This window comes from Salvelinus namaycush, chromosome 14 (genome assembly GCF_016432855.1).
Source record: "Salvelinus namaycush isolate Seneca chromosome 14, SaNama_1.0, whole genome shotgun sequence".
Lineage (NCBI taxonomy): Eukaryota > Metazoa > Chordata > Actinopteri > Salmoniformes > Salmonidae > Salvelinus > Salvelinus namaycush.
The window spans coordinates 39401393-39424936 of record NC_052320.1 but is presented as its reverse complement, the minus strand read 5'-3'; the positions used below and the strand labels follow the sequence as shown (position 1 = coordinate 39424936).

Genomic DNA, 23544 nt, shown 5'->3' with positions numbered 1-23544 from the left:
TTTTGGTATTTGGAGAAAGAAAGCTGTGAAACTTTCAAGGTGATTTATGTTGAATGCTTTCAGTCTTAATGTGCAGACAGTGTATTATTCCCCTGCTTTCCTTGTGTTTTAAGCGTCTTGCCTTACTCATCTCACAGCAGTGCTATGCAGCGAAGTGGAAGTACTAGAATTGCCGTCCGGCGTGAGTGTTTGTGAGATCATTGCTGAATAATAAACATTTTACTTTTCAAATGCCGTTGCCTCTATGAATAACCTGTGGTTATGGCTTCCTGTTTCTTGATTGGCACACTGCAGGAAGAACGGAACACACATTCACATTGGAGTGAAAGGGGTGTGTCCTTAGCTGGAACAAACACATTGATTGGAACAGAGCCTACTGTGTATTTAAGGCATCCAACAATTGCAGCACACCATTTCCTAAGCCTCTGTGGTAGTGTCGGGGGGAAATTAATAGCATATCCCTTCTTCCATGTGATACACAAGTTTGTCCCCCTTCATAACCCTCCCGTGTTTGAGCCGTAGGAGCAGGTCCTCTGCATCACAGCTAACTGATTTCCCATCTGTCCCTAAGCCCAGTGATGGTGTCACACACCACGCTCCCTCCCTCTGCCCTGCCACAGACAGAGGGGATGTAGGGTGTGTCATCATTCCAGGGTCTCTGGAGATGTGTTAAAGGTCTGAAATCGCTGATCAAACACCTCGTCCCCTTGCTTGCGTCAGTGGCCTGGCCTAGTGGGACTCAGTCGGTTGCACATAGCTCATCTGTATGCCTGCTCTGGCACCGCGGATGCCAATAACTGCTCGGCAGCCTTAAGTGGGTGTCGGGAAGTGCATGATGGGAAGCAGGATAAGGTGAGCCAAATTGGCCAGCTGTGGCGCGCCCATGAATGAGTTCTTAAATCTGTGAGATGCTAATGTGTTATTTTAGTTGATAGCGTTACATATACGTTGAGCGCTTGAATGTCACAGTCTGTATAGTACGCAGATTAATTAAGGTGCAGGTATACCAATTAAAATGGGAATGGGACTGGAGGAAAAATGTACACAAAAACACCAGAGATAAGTAAACACACATGCATATACCTCCTCCAATGATTGGGATGTGAATTACCGGTCCTTGGTATTTGACAATATATTTCACTCACTTGTAAACAGATGCTCTAAAGAAAGAGCCTCTGCCCTTGCGTGAATGTTTTGTGGCTGTTTGAAAAGAAAGCCAGTTGCTTAGCTCAGGCCATGGCCAACGCCGTGTGGTTCATGGGCGCATTTTAGTCAGTAAATAGAGGAGAAAATAATAACACGAGGAATAAAATGCACAAGAATTAAGCTACATACAGGGCTAAGCAGTACCAGATCAATATGCAGAGGTAGATATATATACACGAAGGCAGGGTAAAGCAACTAGGCATAAGGATAGATAATTAGAGTAAGAATAAAAAAAACAGTAGCAGCAGCATATGATGAGTGTGAAAGTGTGTGGGTTTTGTGTGAGAGTGTCAGCGTAGTGTGTGAACACACGCACAATCGTTTTTAGTTATATTGTTTGTATTTCGTTGTATATAACATTTGTGTGACTGTCCTTGTCCATCAGTGTTTTGTTACTTTTTGTGGAACCCAGGAAGATAGCTTTTGCCGAAGCAGCAGCTAATGTCAACGGGGATCCAAATAAAAAATAGACAAAACAGCATAGAGTCAGTGCAGACAGTCCGTGTAACCATTTAATTAACCATTTAGCAGTCTAATGGATTGGGGATAGAAGCTGTCTCGGAGCCTGTCGGTCCGAGAGCCGTACTCCGGTACCGTTTGCCTGACGGTAGCAGAGTGAACAGTCTATGGCTTGGGTGGCTGAAGTCTTTGGCCACTTTTTGGGCCTTCCTCTGTCACCGGCTGACATAGAGGTCCTAGATAGCAGGGAGCTAAGCCCCAGAGATGTACTGGGCCATCCGCACCACCCTCTGTAGCGCTTTGGGGTCGAGGATGGTGCATTTGCCAGTCAAGATGTTCTCGATGGTGCAGCTGTATAACTTTTTGAGGATCCAAGGACCCATGACAAATCTTCCTGAGGGGGAAGAGGCACTGTCATGTGTGTGGACCATGTCTAAGTCCTTAGTGATGTGGACGCCAAGGAATTTGAAGCTCTCGACCTGCTCCACTACAGCCTCGTTGCTCTGGATGGGGGCGCACTCTCCCCTCTTTGTCATGTAGTCATTGATCAGCTCCTTGGTCTGACTGATGTTGAGGGAGAGGTTGTTGTTCTGGCACCACACTGCCAAGTCTCTGACCTCATCGCTGTCTCTGTCTCATTGCCGTCGGTGATCATGCCTACCTCCGCCATGTCGTCAGCAAACTTGATTTTGTACAGTTTTTTTTTAAATTACAGACTTGTCATTGTTTGCAGAATAGCACATGCACTGTGCATACTGACATCATACAAGCAGGACTGAGGTCTATCATGCACGCTAAACTAAAGTAGACAGTCAATTTATTTTCCCCCATTTAAGTGTGTGAGAGTTGTGAAAAAACCTACCTGTCTACCTAAAAGCTGTCTTGGTCACCACATGTGTTCCAGATGGGTTAATGTACTGACAGGGGAGGAAATCAATGAGACCCTGGGTTGTGAAGGAGACCTGAGAGGAATATCAAGGCTGGCTATCCCCTCTCCCTGAACGATCCGGACCAGAGCAAAGATTTCCTATCGACCACCGTCTGGAAGCCACAGTGGTTATAGATGATGAGAAAGATTATGAGCCAAACGGAAGCCGTTAAGATGTGACATTATCCACAGAGCTCAGTTAGTTTATGGAATACAATAGCTACGGTACGGTATATTACACCTGAGATTGTGTTGTTTTTGTGAAGCCATGCAGGATGAATGGGCTCCAAGATGAATAGGTTGAAAGTGTATGTGCAATCTCAATCTCCTGTTCCTCTTAAATTCCTACAGCTTTGATTTATAGTGATTTGTGATGAAATACCTGACATACGTAATGCCTTTCATTACATAGGACTTTTCTGAAATGTAGCCCTATAGCCCACCAGAATTCTGTACATGCGATATTTTCTTCAATGGTGTGCCCACTGCCCACTCACATCCGTCACACAAGTACTGCATGCTGCATGGACTCATATATCTTCATGAAGAATTGGGCTTTGTAGAGCTGAGCACCGGGTACTAGGCTGGCGGAGTTCTTGGCATTCTCTGTCAAAACTCTTTCCACACTGCTTGCTTAATGATAGGGCCTCCTTTTCCATCACAGAGCGGGGTCAATGCTTTGTGAAGCTGAACTCCGAGAGAGCCTCGAAATGGCTTTTCCTCAGCGGAATATATGAGTGGTTTCACACTGGAAATCTACAGGGCGGGCACACGTTTCACTGGCACCAAGCACAGAACTGACCGGTCATCCAGAGGAAGGAAGAAGAGTGCAGAGAGAACCAGAACAATAACAATGTCTTTCAGAGTGCTTTACATCTTGTGGGTGGTGACTTCCCTCATCCACAACTAATGTGTTGTACCCTGGAAGGTGATGCACATTTTTCACTCCTGGTTAGACTATCAAAACTAGCGTCCTGTCCAAAGGGTGTACTGGTACATGAAGTTGCCTCACGCTACAGAAACTGGAGATGAGCTGTTCCAGCTCGCTCAAGCCAAGGCTACTTAGTTATTTATTACTCCTGGTGCCGGAGAGGTGAGAGGTTGATTACCGGCAACTTGGAGCAGAGGGATAGACTGGGAAGCAGCAGACCGCAATGTAAACAATTGAAGGGGATACTTGACGTTGGTGAAGGTTGAATGCTGCGTGTCAGACTGGGTGGTATGTCATTTGACACCGGGGACAAATGCTGGACCCGAAATGGAAGCCACTGGGGTAAGGCATCTGGTAACACACGTCTGGTAGCATCTGCAAGGGCACATAGCTCCGATACCATCATCTGATACCAGCTACTGGTGAATGCTGCACTGCCCATCTGGATACCATGTGTCCGAGCCTGGGTTAACTCAGGCATCAGCAGGCCAGGCCCGCTCCCTGGCTCACTGCCATGGGGATTAGGGAACTGCAGCAAAAACCCTTATACACTACATCTGCACTGGCCTGTCACTCACACTTGGCTTTTTGCTGCATAGCCCTACTGTCTACTTTTATCAGTGAATAACTAACTTCCAGTACTGTAGTTAGTGTACAATCCTTCCTGGCTCCTTCTGGACGTACAGTGGAAGTGAAGCAATCCCCTCTGGTTTACGAACATAATGTTCGTCCAAATGCAGTGTAACAGCATCCAGGATTACAGCACCTCGCTTGTTCGTTGAAATATTGATCAAAGGGAAAAAGAGTGTGGAGAAAAACAAGACTGAAAAGAGAGATTGGGAAGGGAAATGTGTCTGAACATGGTTGTGTGTTTCTGTAGACTAGCAGGAGCTGTGTGCATCTCTCTTTATCACCTCCCCATTGGCTTTGATAACAGAGCCACTAACAGGGAGAAGATGATCACAGCCAGTAGAGTGAATAATGCACTACTCCGGTACCATTCCTCAGTCTCATTTAATGCATAATGTACTTCCAAACCTCTCGAGGATGAAAGTGATATTATGAGATATCATGGAGATGGCTTCTTAAGGCAGGCGACAGGGCGGTGTCGTGGTGAAAGAGCAGAGCTGTCTGTCTGAGGGTTGCTTTCATCTGATGGATTTGTTGTTGTTGTTTTGAGAAATGTTACCTCAAAAACAAGTTTCTCTCTCCATGATGTAGTAGTAATGGTATACACACAGTATGATTCCAAACAGGTTTCTAATGTTTACTGCCAACACTGCCAATCCTCATTTCAGTGTAAATACATGTGATACCCTGTTGGTCAATGAATCTGAATAGATCAGCAGACCTGTGCAAACACACAGTCACACACACACGCACATCAATTTAAGTCGGAGAATGATCACCTGTCTCATAACCTCTTTTGAGGCCAGTCACGCCACCCATGGACAGCCCTCTCTTTCCCAGTGTCATTTAGCATAGGGGGCTGCTCCAGGCCCTTGGGGACTGGCTCTGTGGAAAGATGCTACCTGCAGCCACGCATACCAATGTGATGAATCGTTACAGATAAGTCCTTCCTGACACAAGCACTGTCACATGCAATTCCCGCCACACCAGCACAGAGGCCAGTGACACAGTTGCTGTTTTTGTGGAATGTATTTTGGGGACATTCACCATGTGACGGCTCCAATATACTACACATCGGAATTGATCCGTTGTAAATAGATTGACACGGATGCCGCGCTCCTTGCTTAGCGAGTACCATTTCCTCCTGATTCGGCTCACACCGAGGCTCGAACACAGGACCATTTCCTTATTAGCCCACGTGGCCGCCCTACTGAAGCATCTTACCGGGCAGCGGCGCAAGTGGCGAAACTTCAGGCTGAGGAGTACATTTCACACATCCTCATGTCCTACACTGGCATTTATGGCCAGTAAACGCTTTTTTAGATGGATTTACTATTGAACAACAAGGTTCTATCACAGAGGCTTAAGAACAACTGACATTGGGGGGGTGGGGGACATTTTGTTACATGGGTTTGGGCCACGCTCCGTAATAAAAAAATATTTTAAATGCTCATTTCTAGTGACTTTTGCGAAAAGGATACCGACAAATATTAACTTACAAATGACCAAATTTACAAGGTTAAATTGACATGCAGTGGCCATGTATTGGGCCTTGGCCAGTCATACTGTACTGAATACCAGTGAGACTGTTAATGTGGATATATTCAATTAAACAACCATTTTGTACTCTTTCTCTGCTATTGTATGGTTTCTTTACTAGTATTTTTCTCACTTAAGATAATAATTTTTATTGTCACATACACCAGATAGGTGCAGTGAAATGTGTTGTTTTACAGGGTCAGCCATAGTAGTACACTAAATTAGGGTTAAGGGCCTTGCTCAAGGACACATCGACAGATTTTTCATCTTGACGTCTCAGGTATTCAAACCAGCACACTTTCGGTTACTGGTCCAACGCTGTATGGTTTGAAACTTAACGTAATATTTTCAACTTATAATACAGTTATTATGCTGTAATAATAACCAGTAACATAACACAGTTAAAAACTGTTTTAATTTCAAAAAGGGTAGTCATAAAAGGTCAAACTGAAATTAATCAATCTCCACTCTATAAAAGTATTATTATTTTTAAATATCATCATGGCTGCCTCTCTCCTACACAAAGTTAACACATGCAATATACCCTCTAGACGAGGGATGAGCAAAAAAAATATTGTGGCCCACTTGACAACAGAGAGAAAAAATTGAAGTTTTAGACCTGCCATATTTTTTTTCGAGGCATTACTGAATTATTCAATGTAACAAATCAAACATTAAACCTCGTAAACAATACATGGTAATTCATGGTAACCTTGTAAACAATTAATTTAGACCTGGTGTCTATTTGAAACAGCTGTTTATTTGCTGAAATGTGTGCCGTTGCCCAGCTATTTTAAAGGGACAGGCAGCTATTTGAGACTTGCCTGCTTTTACCTGCTTCTAACATTGTGGGTCCCCCCGTCCACCCTCGCTCCGTCATATGTCTCTAATGCCCTATTAGCACAGCACTCGTGTTTACTGAACGTTGGTTATATAATTATAGCCCCAGAATGTCTGTTATTCCAATGGACAATTCAGGATTCGTTTTTTTCCAAACTGTATTTCTTATTTTTTTCCAATAAATTGACCGTTATGATGGAAGCCTAGACAGGTTTTTTTTTCTAGGCATGAAGATATAAGTCCAGGTGATAACAGGCTACACTGAGAACTCGAGCTTTGTTCCCAAGTTTCTAAACCATACCAAACCATCTTTGGTGTATTGTCGCCATAAAATTTGAATTGAGGAAGTGTGATCATAATCAGTGGTGACCCGTCATGCAGGGCAGATTGGGCACATTTTTGCAACAACGTAAAAACATAATAATAATTGAGTTAATAAAGCCTCCATACAAACATGGTCTTTTTTTCCCTTTCTTGAGTAAGGCAGTTGCAAAATGCAGGTTTTTCAGCCTCGCTCAGTGCTTTCTGTGGTGGTGGGACAGCCAGCAGAAAATACGGAGCGTAGGGGTTGGTAATGTTCTCTAGTTGCGCCGTGATTGGCTCAGTGTTCTGTCACTCATCGGGACACGACGTCACTGCCAAATCTAAGGGTAGAGCCTGAAAATTCAAGCCCCTTGGGTGCTGCCATAGAGTTACATTAATGTGCTCATCCAAGAAGGCTCAAATGACGTCAAATCACTTTATATCTCCAGTAGCTTTAATTGGACTGAATATCCAAGCCTCACAGAAGACGGTAAGCATGCTAGCTAGCTACGACGAGAAGCATGGATACACAAGATGCTGCGAGCTCAAGCAAGAGAAAGAACAAGATGGACCAGGACAAGATCCTTGCAACCTCTTTACCTCAGACCCCAATTAAAAATCCACCAGAGAAAAAAGTGAAAGAGTACATTTCCATGTCTGAACTTTTCTCTGCAATCCAGACCCTGACTACTAAACAAAATATCACATTCTCCAAAGGGTCCATCATAGAGCGGGCTACTGAAGAAACAAAGGAAATTGATAATTTGTCAGAGACTGTCCGTCAGCTTCACACAGTTGTGAGCGAGAACACGAAAAATAAAACGTTCCTTGAGAACAAGCTGAAGATACTGCAATCCCAAAATAATGAGCTGTGTGAGAATGTAGCTGAACTTCAACAGTACTCTCGCAGGTGGAATCTGAAAATTCAAGGTGTAAGAGAGGTAGAGGGAGAGGACATTGGGGAAGTAGTCATCAATATCCTGGGAAAGGTTGTTCCGTGCATCAAAGACAAGCTAAGAGACGTGATCGACGTGGTACATCGACTTGGGAAACAAAGATCTGATGGACCCCCGCGCAATGTCATCCTGAGCTTCACTATTCACCACTACAGGGACATCATCTGGAAAATGGCCAAGGGGAACAAGTTTCTGGATGGGAAGAAGCTTTGCATCAAAGAGGCTCTGATACCGCAGGATCATACTGCCAGGGAGAAACTGTGGCCGCTTATACAGAAGGCACGACAAGACGGAAAGAAGGCTGGGTTCAAAGGCCTATACATGTTCATCAAAGGAAGAAAGATTGCTGGTTAACTCCTGACATGAACCACACTTGAACTGTGAGTACTGCCAATAGTACGTTTACTGTACTGAAACGAGTACATTTACCATTCAAACTACAATTTATGAACACTTGCCAAACAAAAAAGGGAAAAAAGGGATTTGTTATACTGTTAACCACCGCTACCTCAACTGAGCGTGGTTTTCCGTCGGAGTAACCCTCTCAAGCTTTGCTGTTTGTTTTATTGTTCACATTACTACATCTGTTGTCTAGTTTGTCTCTTTCTTTTTTAATGCATGAGTTTGTTTTCAACTCACTTAATATTGGTAGCCTGAATGCAAAAAGGAACGCATTTTTTTATATTGTAAATGCGGTAAAGAAGATTTTGTCCTTCAGGATACTCATTCATGTGAAAGTAACTTGAAATTTTGGAAGTCACAATGGGGAGACATGGCTTATTTCTGTCATGGATCAAACCATTCTGCTGGTGTTTTGACACTTTTCCACAATTTTAAAGGCGACATTCTAGAATCCACATCTTCACAGGATGGGAGATGGGTCCTAGTAACTGTTAAACTTGACAATGCTATTTTCATCATCTGTAATGTGTATGGATGTTGCGTAATCGTACTGAAGGTAGGTAAGGAGTCAGGCGCAGGAGAGCAGAGATGTCAATGTAGCGTCTTTAATAGGCAAGTCCCAAAACGGTACAGGTACAATGTCCATAAACGCCCAAGACAAAATAGAACCCACAGTTATTCACGGAAGGGGGAAAACAACGCTCCTTACTATACTAAACACAAGGTACACGTGAATAAACTGAGGAACAAACCTCCATGAGCAACACAAAAATAACCCCGCACAAACCTAAGCGGGGGGGAACAGGGGTAAATATACACACAGAAATTAAAGCAAATGAAAACCAGGTGTGAATGAACCAAAGACAAAACCAAAGGAAAAATAGATTGGTGATGGCTTAGTAGGCCGGCAACGCCGACCGCCGAGCACCGCCCGAACAAGGAGAGGAATCACCGTCGGTGGGAGTCGCGACAGTACCCCCCCCCCCCCCCCCGGCGCGCTGACGCCAGCCTCGAGGACGACCCAGAGGACGAGGTGCAGGGCAATCCGGATGGAGGCGGTGAAACTCCCTCAGCCTCGATGGGTCTAATACGTCCTCCACCGGCACCCAGCATCTCTCCTCCAGGCCGTACCCCTCCCAATCCACGAGGTACTGAAGGCCCCTCACCCGACGCCTCGAGTCCAGTACGGACCGAACTGCATACGCCGGGACCCGCTCGATGTCCAGAGGGGGCGGAGGAACCTCCCTCACCTCAGCTTCTTGACCAGCCACAACCGGCCTGAGGAGCGACACATGAAACGAGGGGTTAATACGGTAATCAGGGGGGAGCTGTAACCTGTAACACACCTCGTTTATTCTCCTCAGGACTTTAAATGGCACCACAAACCGCGGACCCAGCTTCCGGCAGGGCAGGAGGAGGGGCAGGTTTCGGGTCGAGAGCCAGACCCGGTCCCCCGGTGCGAACACAGGGGCCTCACTGCGGTGACGGTCAGCCGCTCGCCTTCTGCCGCCCTTAGGCCCGTTTCAGGTACCCGTGGGCAGCCTCCCAGGTCTCCTTTGAGCGCCTCACCCATTCGTCCACCACAGGAGCCTCGGTCTGGCTCGGATGCCACGGTACCAGAACCGGCTGATACCCTAACACACACTGGAAGGGCGATAGGTTAGTAGAGGAGTGGCGGAGTGAGTTCTGGGACATCTCTGCCCATGGAAGGAATGTCGCCCGGTCCTGGCAATACGACCGCAGAAACCTACCCACATCCTGGTTTACTCTCTCCACCTGCCCATTACTCTCGGGGTGAAAACCTGAGCTAAGGCTGACCGAGACCCCCAGACGCTCCATGAACGCCTTCCAAACCCTGGGCGTGAACTGGGGACCCCGATCAGAAATGTCCTCAGGCACCCCGTAGTGCTGGAAGACGTGTGTAAACAGGGCCTCCGCGGTCTGTAGGGCCGTAGGGAGACCGGGCAAATGGTAGAAATGACAGGACTTAGAAAACCGATCCACAATGACCAGGATCGTGGTGTTGCCCTGTGACGGCGGAAGATCGGTCAGGAAGTCCACCGACAGGTGTGACCAAGGCTGCTGTGGAACGGGAAGGGGTTGTAATTTCCCTCTGGGCAGGTGCCTAGGAGCCTTGCACTGAGCGCACACCGAGCAGGAGGAAACATAAACCCTCACGTCCTTGGCCAAAGTGGACCACCAGTACTTCCCACTAAGACTTCGCACTGTCCTACCGATGCCCGGATGACCAGAGGGTGACGTGTGAGCCCACCAGATCAATCTGTCGCGAACATCGAACGGAACGTACACCCGTCCAGCTGGACACTGAGGTGGAGCAGGCTCTGAAAGTGACACCCGCTCGATGTCCGCATCCACCTCCCATACCACCGGTGCCACCAGACAAGAGGCCGGAAGTATGGGAGTGGGATCGATGGACCGCTCCTCCGTATCATACAGTTTTGACAGTGCGTCTGCTGGTCTATATGACATCGTAAACCAAAACTGGGTGAAAAACATAGTCCACCTTGCCTGGCGAGGGTTCAGTCTCCTCACCGCCCGGATGTACTCCAGATAACGGTGGTCAGTCCAGATGAGGAAAGGGTGTTTAGCCCCCTCAAGCCAATGTCTCCACACCTTCAGGGCCCTGACGACAGCCAACAACTCCCGGTCACCCACGTCATAGTTTCGCTCCGCCGGGCTGAGCTTCCTCAAAGAAAGCACAGGGGCGGAGCTTCGGTGGCGTACCCAAGCTCTGTGAGAGCACGGCTCCAATCCCAGCCTCGGACTCGTCCACCTCCACTATGAATGCCAAAGAGGGATCCGGATGCGCCAGCACGGGAGCCGAGGTAAACAGAGCCTTCAGGCGACCAAAAGCTCTGTCCTCTTCCGCAGACGCACCGGTCCCCCCTTCAGCAGTGAGGTAATGGAAGCAGCCACCTGCCCAAAACCCTGGATAATCCTCCGGTAGTAGTTGGCAAACCCTAAAAACCGCTGCACCTCCTTTACCGTGGTGGGAGTCGGCCAATTAGGCACGGCTGAAATGCGGTCACACTCCATCACCAACCCTGATGTGGAAATGCGATATCCTAGGAAGGAGACGGCCTGTTTGAAGATCAAGCATTTCTCAGCCTTGACGTACAGGTCATGCTCCAACAGTCGCCCAAGTACTCTGCGCACCAGAGACACATGCGCGGCACGTGTAGCGGAGTATATCAGAATGTCATCGATATAAACCACCACACCCTGCCGGTGCAGGTCCCTGAGAATCTCGTCTACAAAGGATTGGAAGACTGCTGGAGCATTCTTCAACCCGTACGGCATGACGAGGTACTCATAATGGCCGGATGTGGTACTAAACGCTGTCTTCCACTCATCTCCCTCCCGGATATGCACCAAGTTAAACGCGCTCCTGAGATCCAGTCTTGTGAAGAAGCGTGCCCTGTGAAATGACTCAATCGCCGTGGCGATGAGAGGTAGCAGGTAACTAACTGTATCCCACTGTAATGGAATTTAGACCTCTATTGTCAATGCACGGACGCAGACCTCCCTCCTTCTTCACAAAAAAGAAACTCGAGGAGGCAGGTGACGTGGAGGGCCGAATGTACCCCTGCCCCAGAGATTATGAGACATGTCTCCATAGCCACCGTCTCCTTCTGTGACAGGGGATACATGTGACTCCTGGGAAGTGTGGCGTCTACCAGGAGATTTATCGCACAATCCCCTCGTCGATGAGGTGGTAATTGAGTCTCCTTTTTACAGAAGGCGATAACCAAATCGGCATATTCTGAGGGAATGCGCACTGTCGTTGCACCGATGGAAACTCCTACACACCTGCCTGAGCACTCCTCTGACCACCCCTTCAGAGCCCTCTGTTGCCACAATCTTAGGGTTGTGACAGGCCAACCAGGGTATCCCCAGCACCACGAGAAACGCAGGAGAATCAATAAGGAAGAGACTAATTCTCTCCCCATGACCCTCCTGTGTAACCATGTCCAGTGGAGCCGTGGCTTCCCTGATTAGCCCTGACCCTAATAGTCGACTATCTAACACCTGCACTGGGAAGGGCTTATCAATCTGCAAAAGGGGATCCCTAAACTATACGCAAAACCACGGTCAATAAAATTCCCCGCTGCGCCTCGATCTACTAGTGCCTTATGCTGGGAATGAAGGGCAAACTCAGGAAAAGAAATCAACACATACATGTGAGCAACAGGGGACTCTTGGTGAGCCTGGTGCCTACTCACCTGGGGTGACCGAACAGTTCCCTGCCTGTCGTCTCGACTCCCAGAAGAGCTCCTCCAGCACCGGTCAGCAGTGTGCACTCTACGACCACATCTGGTACAGGAAAGGGCTCCTCCTCCGGTTGACCTCGCTGCAGCACCTCCTATCTCCATGGGCGTCGGAGCGGAGGTGCTGGCGGATGAAATTGACAGAGCCCGATCCGGACGTCCGCGGGTAGCCAGCAAGTTGTCCAGCCGAATGGACATGTCCACCAGCTGGTCCAAGGTGAGGGTGGTATCTCTACAGGCTAGCTCCCGGCGGACGTCCTCGCGCAAACTGCACCTATAGTGATCGATCAGAACCCTGTCGTTCCATCCCGCGCCGGCGGCAAAGGTCCAGAACTCCAGTGCGAAGTCCTGCGCGCTCCCCGTCTCCTGCCTCAGATGGAACAGACGTTCACCCGCTTCTCGGCCCTCAGGTGGGTGGTCGAACACTGCCCGAAAGCGGCAGGTGAACTCTGGGTAGTGGTCCCTCGCCGAGTCGGCCTCATTCCACACCGCGTTGGCCCACTCCAGGGCTTTGCCTGAGAGGCAGGAGACGAAGGCGTTCACGCTCTCACGTCCCGAAGGAGCCGGGTGAACGGTTGCCAGGTAGAGCTCCAGCTGGAGTAGGAACCCCTGGCACCCGGCAGCCGTCCCATCGTACTCCCTCGGGAGCGCGAGTCGAATACCACTGGAACCAGGCGACGAATGAGAGGGTTGTGGGGGTGGTTGTAGTGTGGCTGGTGGAGGTGTAGGAAGGCCACCTCTCTCCCACCTGTCCATCGTCGCCATCACTTGATCGATCGCTGTTCCCAGACGTTGCAGTACTGCCGTGTGTTGTTGAACGGGCTCCTCCATAGATATCGGGTGAGAGTCTGCTCCTGCTGACTCCATAAACTGGTGCGGGGTTCTGTTGCGTAATCGTACTGAAGGTAGGTAAGGAGTCAGGCGCAGGAGAGCAGAGATGTCAATGTAGCGTCTTTTAATAGGCAAGTCCCAAAACGGTACAGGTACACTGTCCATAACGCCCATGACAAAATAGAACCCACAGTTATTCACGGAAGGAGGAAAACAACGCTCCTTACTATACTAAACACACGGTACATGGTACACATGTGAATAAACTGAGGAACAAACCTCCACGAGCAACACAAAAATAACCCTGCACAAACCTAAGCGGGGGGAACAGGGGTAAATATACACACAGAAATTAAAGCAAATTAAAACCAGGTGTGAATGAACCAAAGACAAAACCAACGGAAAAGGACAAATGGATCGGTGATGGCTTAGTAGGCCGCCGACCGCCGGACACCGCCCGAACAAGGAGATGAATCACCTTCGGTGGGAGTCGTGACAATGGACATAGCTCCAAATAAGACCCTTTTTGCCCAATTTACCAGGAAATGACAGGATTTACACAACAAATACTTTTGCTTTTCTAATTCTCTCAGGGGATTTTAACGAAACACCTGATGACTCTGCTGATAATTTTCCTCCTAGAATGAGTCAAAGCCTTCAAAATAGCAATATCATCACAACATTATGCAACGATCTCTCTGTTGATGATGCCTGGCGTTATTTCAATCCGGAGGCAAAGGGTTGTACCTGGAACAACAAAACTATGTCACAAAAATCTAGAAGATATTTATTCCTTATTTCCCCCTTTTTGTTACAATTTGTTAGAGATGTACACTTCCGGGCAAAAGCTTTAGAACACCTATTCATTCAAGTGTTTTTTTTTGACTATTTTCTACATTGTAGAATAATAGTGAAGACATCACAACTATGAAATAACACATATGGAATCATGTAGTAATCAAAAAAGTGTTAAACAAATCAAAATATTTTATATTTGAGATTCTTAAAATAGCCACCCTTTGCCTTGATGACAGCTTTGCACACTCTTGGCAATCTCTCAACCAGCTTCATGAGGTAGTCACCTGGAATGCATTTCAATTAACAGGTTTGCCTTCTTAAAAGTTGTGGAATTTATTTCCTTCATAATGCGTTTGAGCCAATCAATTGTGTTGTGACAAGGTAGGGGGGTATACAGAAGATAGCCCTATTTGGTAAAAGACCAAGTCCATATTATGGCAAGAACAGCTCAAATAAGCAAAGAGAAAGGACAGTCCAACATTATTTTAAGACATAAAGGTCAGTCAATATGGAAAATGTCAAGAACTTTGAAAGTTTCTTCAAGTGAAGTTGCAAAAACCATCAAGTGCTATGATGAAACTGGCTCTCGTCAGGACCGCCACAGGAATGGAAGACCCAGAGTTTCCTCTGCTGCAGAGGATAAGCTCAATAGAGTTACCAGCCTCAGAAATTGCAGACCAAATATATGCTTCACAGAGTTCAAGTAACAGACACATCTCAACCTCAAATGTTCAGAGGAGACTGTGTGAATCAGGCCTGCATGGTTGAATTGCTGCAAAGAAACCACTACTACAAGATATCAATAAGAAGAAGAGACTTGCTTGGGCCAAGAAACAAGAGCAATGGATATTAGACCGGTGGAAATTTGTCCTTTGGTCTGGAGATTTTTGGTTCCAACCGCTGTGTCTGTGAGACGCTGTGTTGGTGAACGGATGATCTCCGCATGTGTATTTCCCACCGTAAAGCATGAATGAGGAGGTGTTATAGTGTGGGGGTGCTTTTCTGGTGACACTGTCTGTGATTTATTTAGAAATCAAGGCACACTTAACCAGCATGGCTACCACATCATTCTGCAGTGAAACGCCATCCCGTCTGGTTTGCACTTAGTGGGACTCATTTGTTTTTCAACAGGACAATGACACAACACAAATCCAGGCTGTGTAAGGGCTATTTTATACAGAAAGAGAGTGATGGAGCGCTGCATCAGATGACCTGGCCTACACAATCCCCCGACCTCAACCAAATTGAGATGTTTTGGGATGAGTCGGACCGCAGAGTGAAGGAAAAGCAACCAACCAGTGCTCAGATTATGTGGAAACTCCTTCAAGACTGTTGGACAAGCATTCCAGATGAAGCTAGCTGAGAGAATGCCAAGAGTGTGCAAAGCTTTCAGCAAGGCAAAGGGTGGCTACTTGAAGAATCTCAAATATAAAATGTATTTGATTTATTTAACACTTTTGGGTTACAACATAGTTCCATTTGTGTTACAAAAAATTGTGAAAATCTGACTCACTTCTATAAATGTAAATCTGTGATAGATTTTTGGAAAAACCTTGCAGAATACTTATTATCCTTTTTGAACAATACCCATGGTTTTGACATGAAGGATGTAATATTGTTACTATTGCAATGATAGCAAGACCATTGAAACATTTTTATTTTTTTATTCTTGTTTCCAAATACTTTATACACAAACAAAAATTCCAGAATTCTATACCAAAATTACAAATATTTTTTATTGAATTTAATCATCTTAAGGCATTATCCATAGTGACTAGCAAAAAAAACAACTTCTTCCTGAATCATAATGAGATTTTTTCAGTGACTACAATTGTACTAGAATTGTCATATTTTTGTAATATAGTTTTTTTATATTTTTTTTTATGTTTATATATATACTGTATATTGTATGTATTTAATATTTTCTTGTTTATACCTGTGTTTTGTTAGACATGTTTGATGTAAGTTGTTGATGAATTTTGTATAATGAATATAAAAAATACAACATGCAAAAACTAAAAATAGAAACAAATAATAAAATCAGGAATCAAGTCAACATTCTACTGGCAAATCCCTTTTAATTCTTATCATATGAAGAGAAATAATGAAGAGAAATTATAGATAAAACGTATCGGTGCTCATCGGCCATTGGAGATAAACAAGAAGTAAGAAATCGCAAATTCAACAATGAGTGGTTTGGAAGGAATCAGTGGCCAACTGCAACCATTGCAAAGCTATCACTAGCCTGCTATTCAGTGGAGTGGGTGTGTGGTCCCAATTCTCCGTTTATCGGTCTCCTTACAGAGTTTAGAATTATAAACATTCAACAAACATTCAACAAGATGAGTCCAAAAATGTATTGTATGCTGCTGCATAAATTATATCATGTGCCAGGGAGATATGTATACTGTAGCTAAGAAAGTAATACTAAGTGTATGTTGTGTAGTAAGCTGTTAGTAGCTCATGTGCTTCACCCTAATAATTTGGTCTATTTTCCTCTCTTAATTTCGCCTACAATTCGGACTTGGCGGTGCACATGTAGCCTATAACCTGTTTTAGATGAATGTATTCATTGAATATTGTAAGAGCTTTCATTGTCTGCTTATATGGCCCCTTTATTTATCCTATGGTTCTGACTTGGTGTACAGGGAGAACACTAAGAACGGGCCATGTACATTTCAAAAGTGCTGAACAAATTCCATCCCAACTCGCTCATTAATGTCTTAATCGAAATTACGGATTGCCTCTTATCCGTTTGTCGTCTCCTTATGCCATAGTTTGTACATCTAAATTGTAGAAACCGAATGTTTAAGAAAGTCAGCCATATCAGCTGTTTTTTAAAAAGGCAGTAAATGAGGCTGGCTGAATGAACTGTTTCGCTGCCAGACAAGGCTCTGCTGATAGCCAGGTGTAGCAGTGGTAAGGTGTTGGGACTGCTGTTGGGACAGCTTTGTGTAGGCCCTAACAGTTTGTGGGCACCGTAGCAGCGCACTTGCACTTTATATGGCTATGGATGAAAAAGTGAATTTGTCATTTCCAAACGTTTAGGTCAGTTTTATACCGCTTTGCAATCTATTAACAGCAAGGGTTGCGTTAAATAGGCGCAATCTTTTTTTTTTATGCATTTGGTGAAGTTCAATTCATTCACACAAAACGTAGGTATAAACATAAGCATTCACTATGAAAGTTAATACACTACATAAACCCTTCATATATAGGCTATGCGCAGCACTTCGTTCAATTTATCGAATCAGTTATTGTTTCTTGCGCAAACCGGAAGCAACACCTGTCAAACGCAGACATTTATCTCAAAACACAGGGATGTCGATTCGCACGGAACCAGTATTAGAGGACTTTGGAGTTTTCCAAAAAACAGTAGGTTATTCTGTCTGGAATTGTTACTCTCCTGCCATGTCAAAATTACTGACATGGCAGATTCAGACGGGACTAAAATGACAGATCCTCCCCCAGTAAAACTAATCCCGTCCCAGATTAATCCCGGATTAGTTTTGCTGGGGGAGGTCGGGGAATGTTATTATGTGCACGAGCACAAAACACAAGATCTGTAAATTTAGTCACGTCCGAATCTGCCATTATTTTTGACATGGCAGGAGAGTTACAATATCAAACATAATAACCTACTCTTGGCAAACTCCAAAATCCTAGTCTCGTGCGAATCGACATCCCCTGTGTTTTGAGATAAATGTCTGAGTTTGACAGGTGTTACTCGCGGTTTGAGCAAGAAACAATAACTGATTCGATAAATTAAACAAAGTGCTGCTCATAGCCTTTTATATGAAGGGCCTACATCTATCAACTTTCACAGTGAATGCTTTTGTTTACGTTATGTGCGAATGAATTGAAGATATAAAATATTGCGGGGGGGGGTGGGGGGTCATTTAGGACGTCTTCTACTGCGGATCGCTCAAATATCCTAATGATTATGATCACACTTCCTCAATTAAAATATTATGGCGACACTATACCAAAGATAGTTTGTTATGGTTTAGAAATTTGGGAAGCAAGCTCGAGTTATCAGTGTACCCTGCTATTGCCCGGACTTGTTGAAATATCTTCACGCCAAGAAAAAAAAAACTCCAGGCTTCCGTTATATCTGTCAATTTATATAAAAAAATTACATTTAAAAAAGCAAGAAATACAGGGGGCAGTTTGGAAAAAACGAATCCCGTCCGAATCGTTCTCTGGAATAACGTACATTATGGGGTCATACCTACATAACCAACGTTCTCTAGTAATATTAGTCCCGTGCGAATAGGGTTTTATTAAACCGCAATTTTGCACCAAACAGATTCTTAAAACTTGAAAACCCCGCCTACTTGACAACCACCATCTGTTTACGAAAAGTCACGGGTACAACGTGGACCCGAGGATGATAAGGAGACATTTTACGGTGGTTTGGAACGGTAGCCTACAAGGGATTAATTTCAGATAGTCTCGTATATGTTTCGAATAAATCTGCAAACTAAAGGGATATGAAGGATATGACACAGCTGGTTCGACGTTATTTTAAGGGTTAAATGTGTTTTCTTCCCTAACTGGAGTGGTTTTCGGAGATTAGTTGTAACCGTTGGAACGCGCTTTGCACTGGGCACATTTCATTCTCGCTCTTTCAAACAGTACATGGAAACAATGGCGAGGCGCAAAAAGGCACATCGGGTTGGAATTTAACTGCGCGTAGCCATAACGTAGGTTGAAAACGGGCTTCGAGAAAACTGAGATCGGGGGGGCAACCGGAGTCGGAGCGAGATGGAAAGCCCGACCGAGAACCCAACCAGGGCTGCGGAGTATCTGAAGGAGCTTAATAACATTATCGAGACCCAACAGGAGTTACTGGAGATGCACAAGACTAGGATAGAGGAGCTGGAGCTGCAGGTGTCCGACTTGTGTTCGGAAAACGCCTGCTTGAAAGACCAGTACCAGCGGCACCTGGCTACATGTAGGCTGCTGCAACAGGGCAACAGCCACGCAACGTTAGGTGCTATAAAGGAAAACATCACCCAAGAAAAGTAAGAATTTATTGCACTCACTGCACTATTGAAAAACATTTGATAGATGTCGCAATTAATGTCCCATATTTTACTAAGTCCTTGGCAGGAATCTGCTCTTTAAACCCCAGATAAACGCACACCAACTAACGTACACTTTTGTATAGATTAAAAAAGTCTCCATAGATTTATAGCTAATAACATAGACTAAAGTAAAGGATTGCATCGAAAGTTATTTTCTAATAGATCAAATTGGACACTGGCATTCTATATCAGCCAAGCCAGTAGGCTTGAAACGCCACAATATAATTGAACAATAATAGGCCCTACATAGGTCATTGGCAAGGCCCCCAAAATGTTGATACCTCTTCTCCATATCTCTAAGTTTTCCCATATGTGAAATGGATGGTTGTGTTAAAATATTTGACTGCAAAAGTGGTTAAATTGATAGGTATTGAGACACCCACTTCACTAAAAAGTGCAGAATAATACCTGGCTGGAGGGGGGTGTGCAACACAACCTCATGTAACCCAGTTTTGTAATTTTTTAATTCACCTTTATTTAACCAGGTAGGCTAGTTGAGAACAAGTTCTCATTTACAACTGCGACCTGGCCAAGATAAAGCACAGCAGTTCGACACATACATCAACAGAGTTACACATGGAATAAACAAACATACAGTAGAAAAAAAGTCTATATACAGTGTGTGCAAATGAGGTAAGATAAGGGAGGTAAGGCAATAAATAGGCCATGGCGGCAAAGTAATTACAATGTAGAAATTAAACACTGGAATGGTAGATGTGCAGAAAATGACTGTGCAAGTAGAGATACTGGGGTGAAAAGGAGCAAGATGAATGAATAAATACAGTATGGGGATGAGGTAGTTGGATGGGCTGTTTACAGATGGGCTATGTACAGGTGCAGTGATCTGTGAGCTGCTCTGACAGCTGGTGCTTAAAGCTAGTGAGGGAGATGTGAGGCTTCAGTGATTTTTGCAGTTTGTTCCAGTCATTGGCAGCAGAGAACTGGAAGGAGAGGCGGCCAAAGGAGGAATTGGCTTTGGGGGTGACCAGTGAGATATACCTGCTGGAGTGCGTGCTACGGGTGGGTGCTGCTATGGTGACCAGTGAGCTGAGATAAGGCGGGGCTTTACCTAGCAGAGACTTGTAGATGACCTGGAGCCAGTGGGTTTGGCGACGGGTATGAGGGCAGTGAAGTATGGGGGCAGTGAAGCAAACCTAGCTATATGAGCCACGTTACAATTCCCAGCAAGCGGATTAACCCTATTGCCACTATGTGTAGATTTGTTTTGTCTTTCACACCAGCGACCGTTTGCTACAATACCAAAAGGCTAAAATATCTTGGTGAGATTGCTACGTGTTGTAAAAAGGGTGTTTAGTATTATTACAAGCAGTGCAACTTGTATTTTTTTTATGATGATTTTTAAAAATATTATTTTGGAGGCTCACCTCACTTTTCGACAAAATAAATCAGTTATACAGTTAATACAATTTGTATGGCCTTAGGGACAACACCATTTCCTACCTCGACTAGCCTACAGGACCACAATGCAACGGATATTTGCATAGTTGTTTTAAAGTCAGTACAATTGAGTTCAATTCTACTCTAGGCTGTAAACAGCAGTGAAAATGTCATTTGAATAATGGATGTAAAAACCCTGTTATTTGAATGTTTCATTCCATTTGGATCAGTTGCAGGTCTAGTCTGGACCGATTTTATAAGGTCTAGAAAGGCACAGGACAGTCTGGCTGTTTTTTTACTTCTGATGCGCTGTTTGTTGCCAATCATCATTTTCACAGGTCATCCTATACAGTCTAGCCACATAGGCCTGTGCTTCCAGCAGGCCCAGTTATTTAGGAAAACTCAACACACGTTTAGCCTCCTTTCCGATCCGAGTCACTATTTATGACCTAGAACCTAACGCTTCAATATAGCCTAAATATTTGTCAATTAACTTTTAAAAATGTATTACCTTTTTATGTGTGGGATGAACATAACCAGTCACAAATACTCCGATTAGGCCACTTCAAAAGTCTCTTGTCGGCTACCTGCGCACATTCATCCGTTCCGCTCGAATATAATTCCAGCATTCAAACTGTGCCCCGGCCATTTGAAGAATGGATAGAGGCATCCGTTACAAACCAGCAAAAAGTTTAATGACATTCGTAGATTGTCAAGCCAGGCGTTCGATACTGAGTAGGGGAGGGATGCATTTTCTGTTTGTCGAGATAGAGTGTGTCAATTTGATTGTGGTGTTGAAACCGCAAACTATGATGATAAGCGCTCGATGTTGCTTATTGGTTGCGTGGCGCTTTGGCACAGAAACCTGTTGGTGGAAAATTGTTGCATACATTTTATATAATTATAAATATACCGTCAAGGTTTAAAATCTGATTTCCCCCTAGCTGATCATTGTATGTAGGCAGCAGCCTCTCTGAGTTAGTGATTGCTGTTTAACAGTCTGATGGCCTTGAGATAGAAGCTGTTTTTCAGTCTCTCGGTCCCAGCTTTGATGCACGTGTACTGATCTCACCTTCTGGATGGTGGTGGGGTGAACAGGCTGTGGCTTGGGTTGTTGTCCTTGATTATATTTTTGGCCTTCCTGTGACATTGGGTGTTGTAGGTGTCCTGGAGGGCAGGTAGTTTGGCCCCGGTGATGCGTTGTGCAGACCGCACCACCCTCTGGAGAGCCTTGCGGTTGAGGGTGGTGCAGTTGCGGTATCAGGCGGTGATACAGCCCGACAGGATGCTGTCAATTGTGCATCTGTAAAAGTTTGAGGGTTTTAGGTGACAAGACACATTTCTTCAGCCTCCTGAGATTGGAGTGGCGCTGTTGTGCCTTTTTCATCACACTGTCTGTGTGGGTGGACCATTTCAGTTTGTCTGTCATGTATACGCCGAGTAACTTAACGCTTTCCACCTTCTCCACTACTGTCCTGTCGATGTGGATAGGTGGATGCTCCCTCTGCTGTTTCCTGAAGTCCACGATCATCTCCTTTTTGTTTTGTTGACGTTGAGTGAGAGGTTGTTTTCCTGACACCACACTCCGAGTGCCCTCACCTCCTCCCTGTAGGCTGTCTCGTTGTTGTTGATAATCAAGCCTACTACTGTTGTCTTGTCTGCAAACTTGATGATTGAGTTGGAGGCGTGCATGGCCACGCAGTCATGGGTGAACAGGGAGTACAGGAGGGGGCTGAGCATGGACCCTTGTGGGGCCCCAGTGTTGAGGATCAGCGGGGTGGAGATGTTGTTTCCTACCTTCACCACCTGGAAGGCCCGTCAGGAAGTCCAGGACACAATTGCACAGGGCGGGGTTGAGACCCAGGGCCTCAAGCCTAATGATGAGCTTGGAGGGTACTATGGTGTTGAATGCTGAGCTGTAGTCAATGATTGTAGTGTAACGAGACAGGCAAGGAGAGTTGTGTTGGTCGGCGAACCCTCAACCCATCGACTGTGCCACAAAACCATGCTGATGTGCGTCAAGTTGATATCCATGTTTATAAACAACAGGTTGCTAGAGTTATTGTTATATGTGGTGGTAATCGTTATGTTTTAGTTCATTTTATGAGAGGGTAGTGTGTGCACTTTTTTTTTTTTTTTTTTTTTTTTTAAACAGTACAAGGGGAGGGTCATGTGAAACTGTCCGTAATAGAACTGTCCATCAATAGGCTACCTACCACGTTCTCCCTGTGGGTCTGAGCTGCTGGGCACATTAAATGGAAGCTTTATGCACAGTTTGATCTCATAGAAGTTTTGCCATACAGAGCTTGGAATATGACCTTATTTGGAAACCTTTGAGGCACTGTGCATTTCATTCAAGCACCTGGGAGTTATTGTGTGGAGCAATTCGTTTTCAATAGGGTTTCCAACATTTCATATGAATGAAATGTCCTTGAAATCATTTTAGGCTATTTTTGTTTTTCTTCATTTGAGTGCATTTTATTCCTTTGCTCCTGACTTGATGGGCTTTGTTATCATTACATCTGTTTTGTGGTAACCATGTTTACAAAGTAGTGGGCTATTATGTAATCTAATTGTGTAAATCAAGTTTTATCTTGCATCCGGTTGGCGGGCATTAGACTCAAAAATAGATTTGCAGTATGACTGTCTGAGGGTCATATTATTTGTTTTGTCGTCAATACAAAACACTGCCATGGCTTTCCCATGGTTTCATCATCATCTCAGCCTCTCTCCGTCCTGGTCACTCATCCCAGAGACCAGACTGAGCCTCCAGGCTGTCAGGTTCACTAGTGTCATGGAGTCTGTCTGCTCCCTGTTTGGTAACCTCAGTTGGCTGAGGACTCTCCCATGCCAGGCTAGCTTAGACTCGGTGTGCTAGTCTTTTAAGTGGATTTCATGTGTGGGGCAGGGACATAAATCCAGGATATTTATGGAATGCGGTACA

The 23544-nt window shown here is 45.2% G+C and overlaps 1 protein-coding gene across 1 annotated transcript in view; it reads left to right on the top strand.

Moving 5' to 3' along the window:
• The first annotated feature begins 18879 nt into the window (after positions 1–18879).
• LOC120058751 overlaps positions 18880–23544 on the top strand; it is a 56311-nt gene continuing 51646 nt past the window's right edge. The window contains exon 1 of the mRNA XM_039007491.1: positions 18880–19139. Coding sequence (XP_038863419.1) covers positions 18880–19139 — 260 coding nt within the window. The remainder of the gene's footprint in view (positions 19140–23544) is intronic.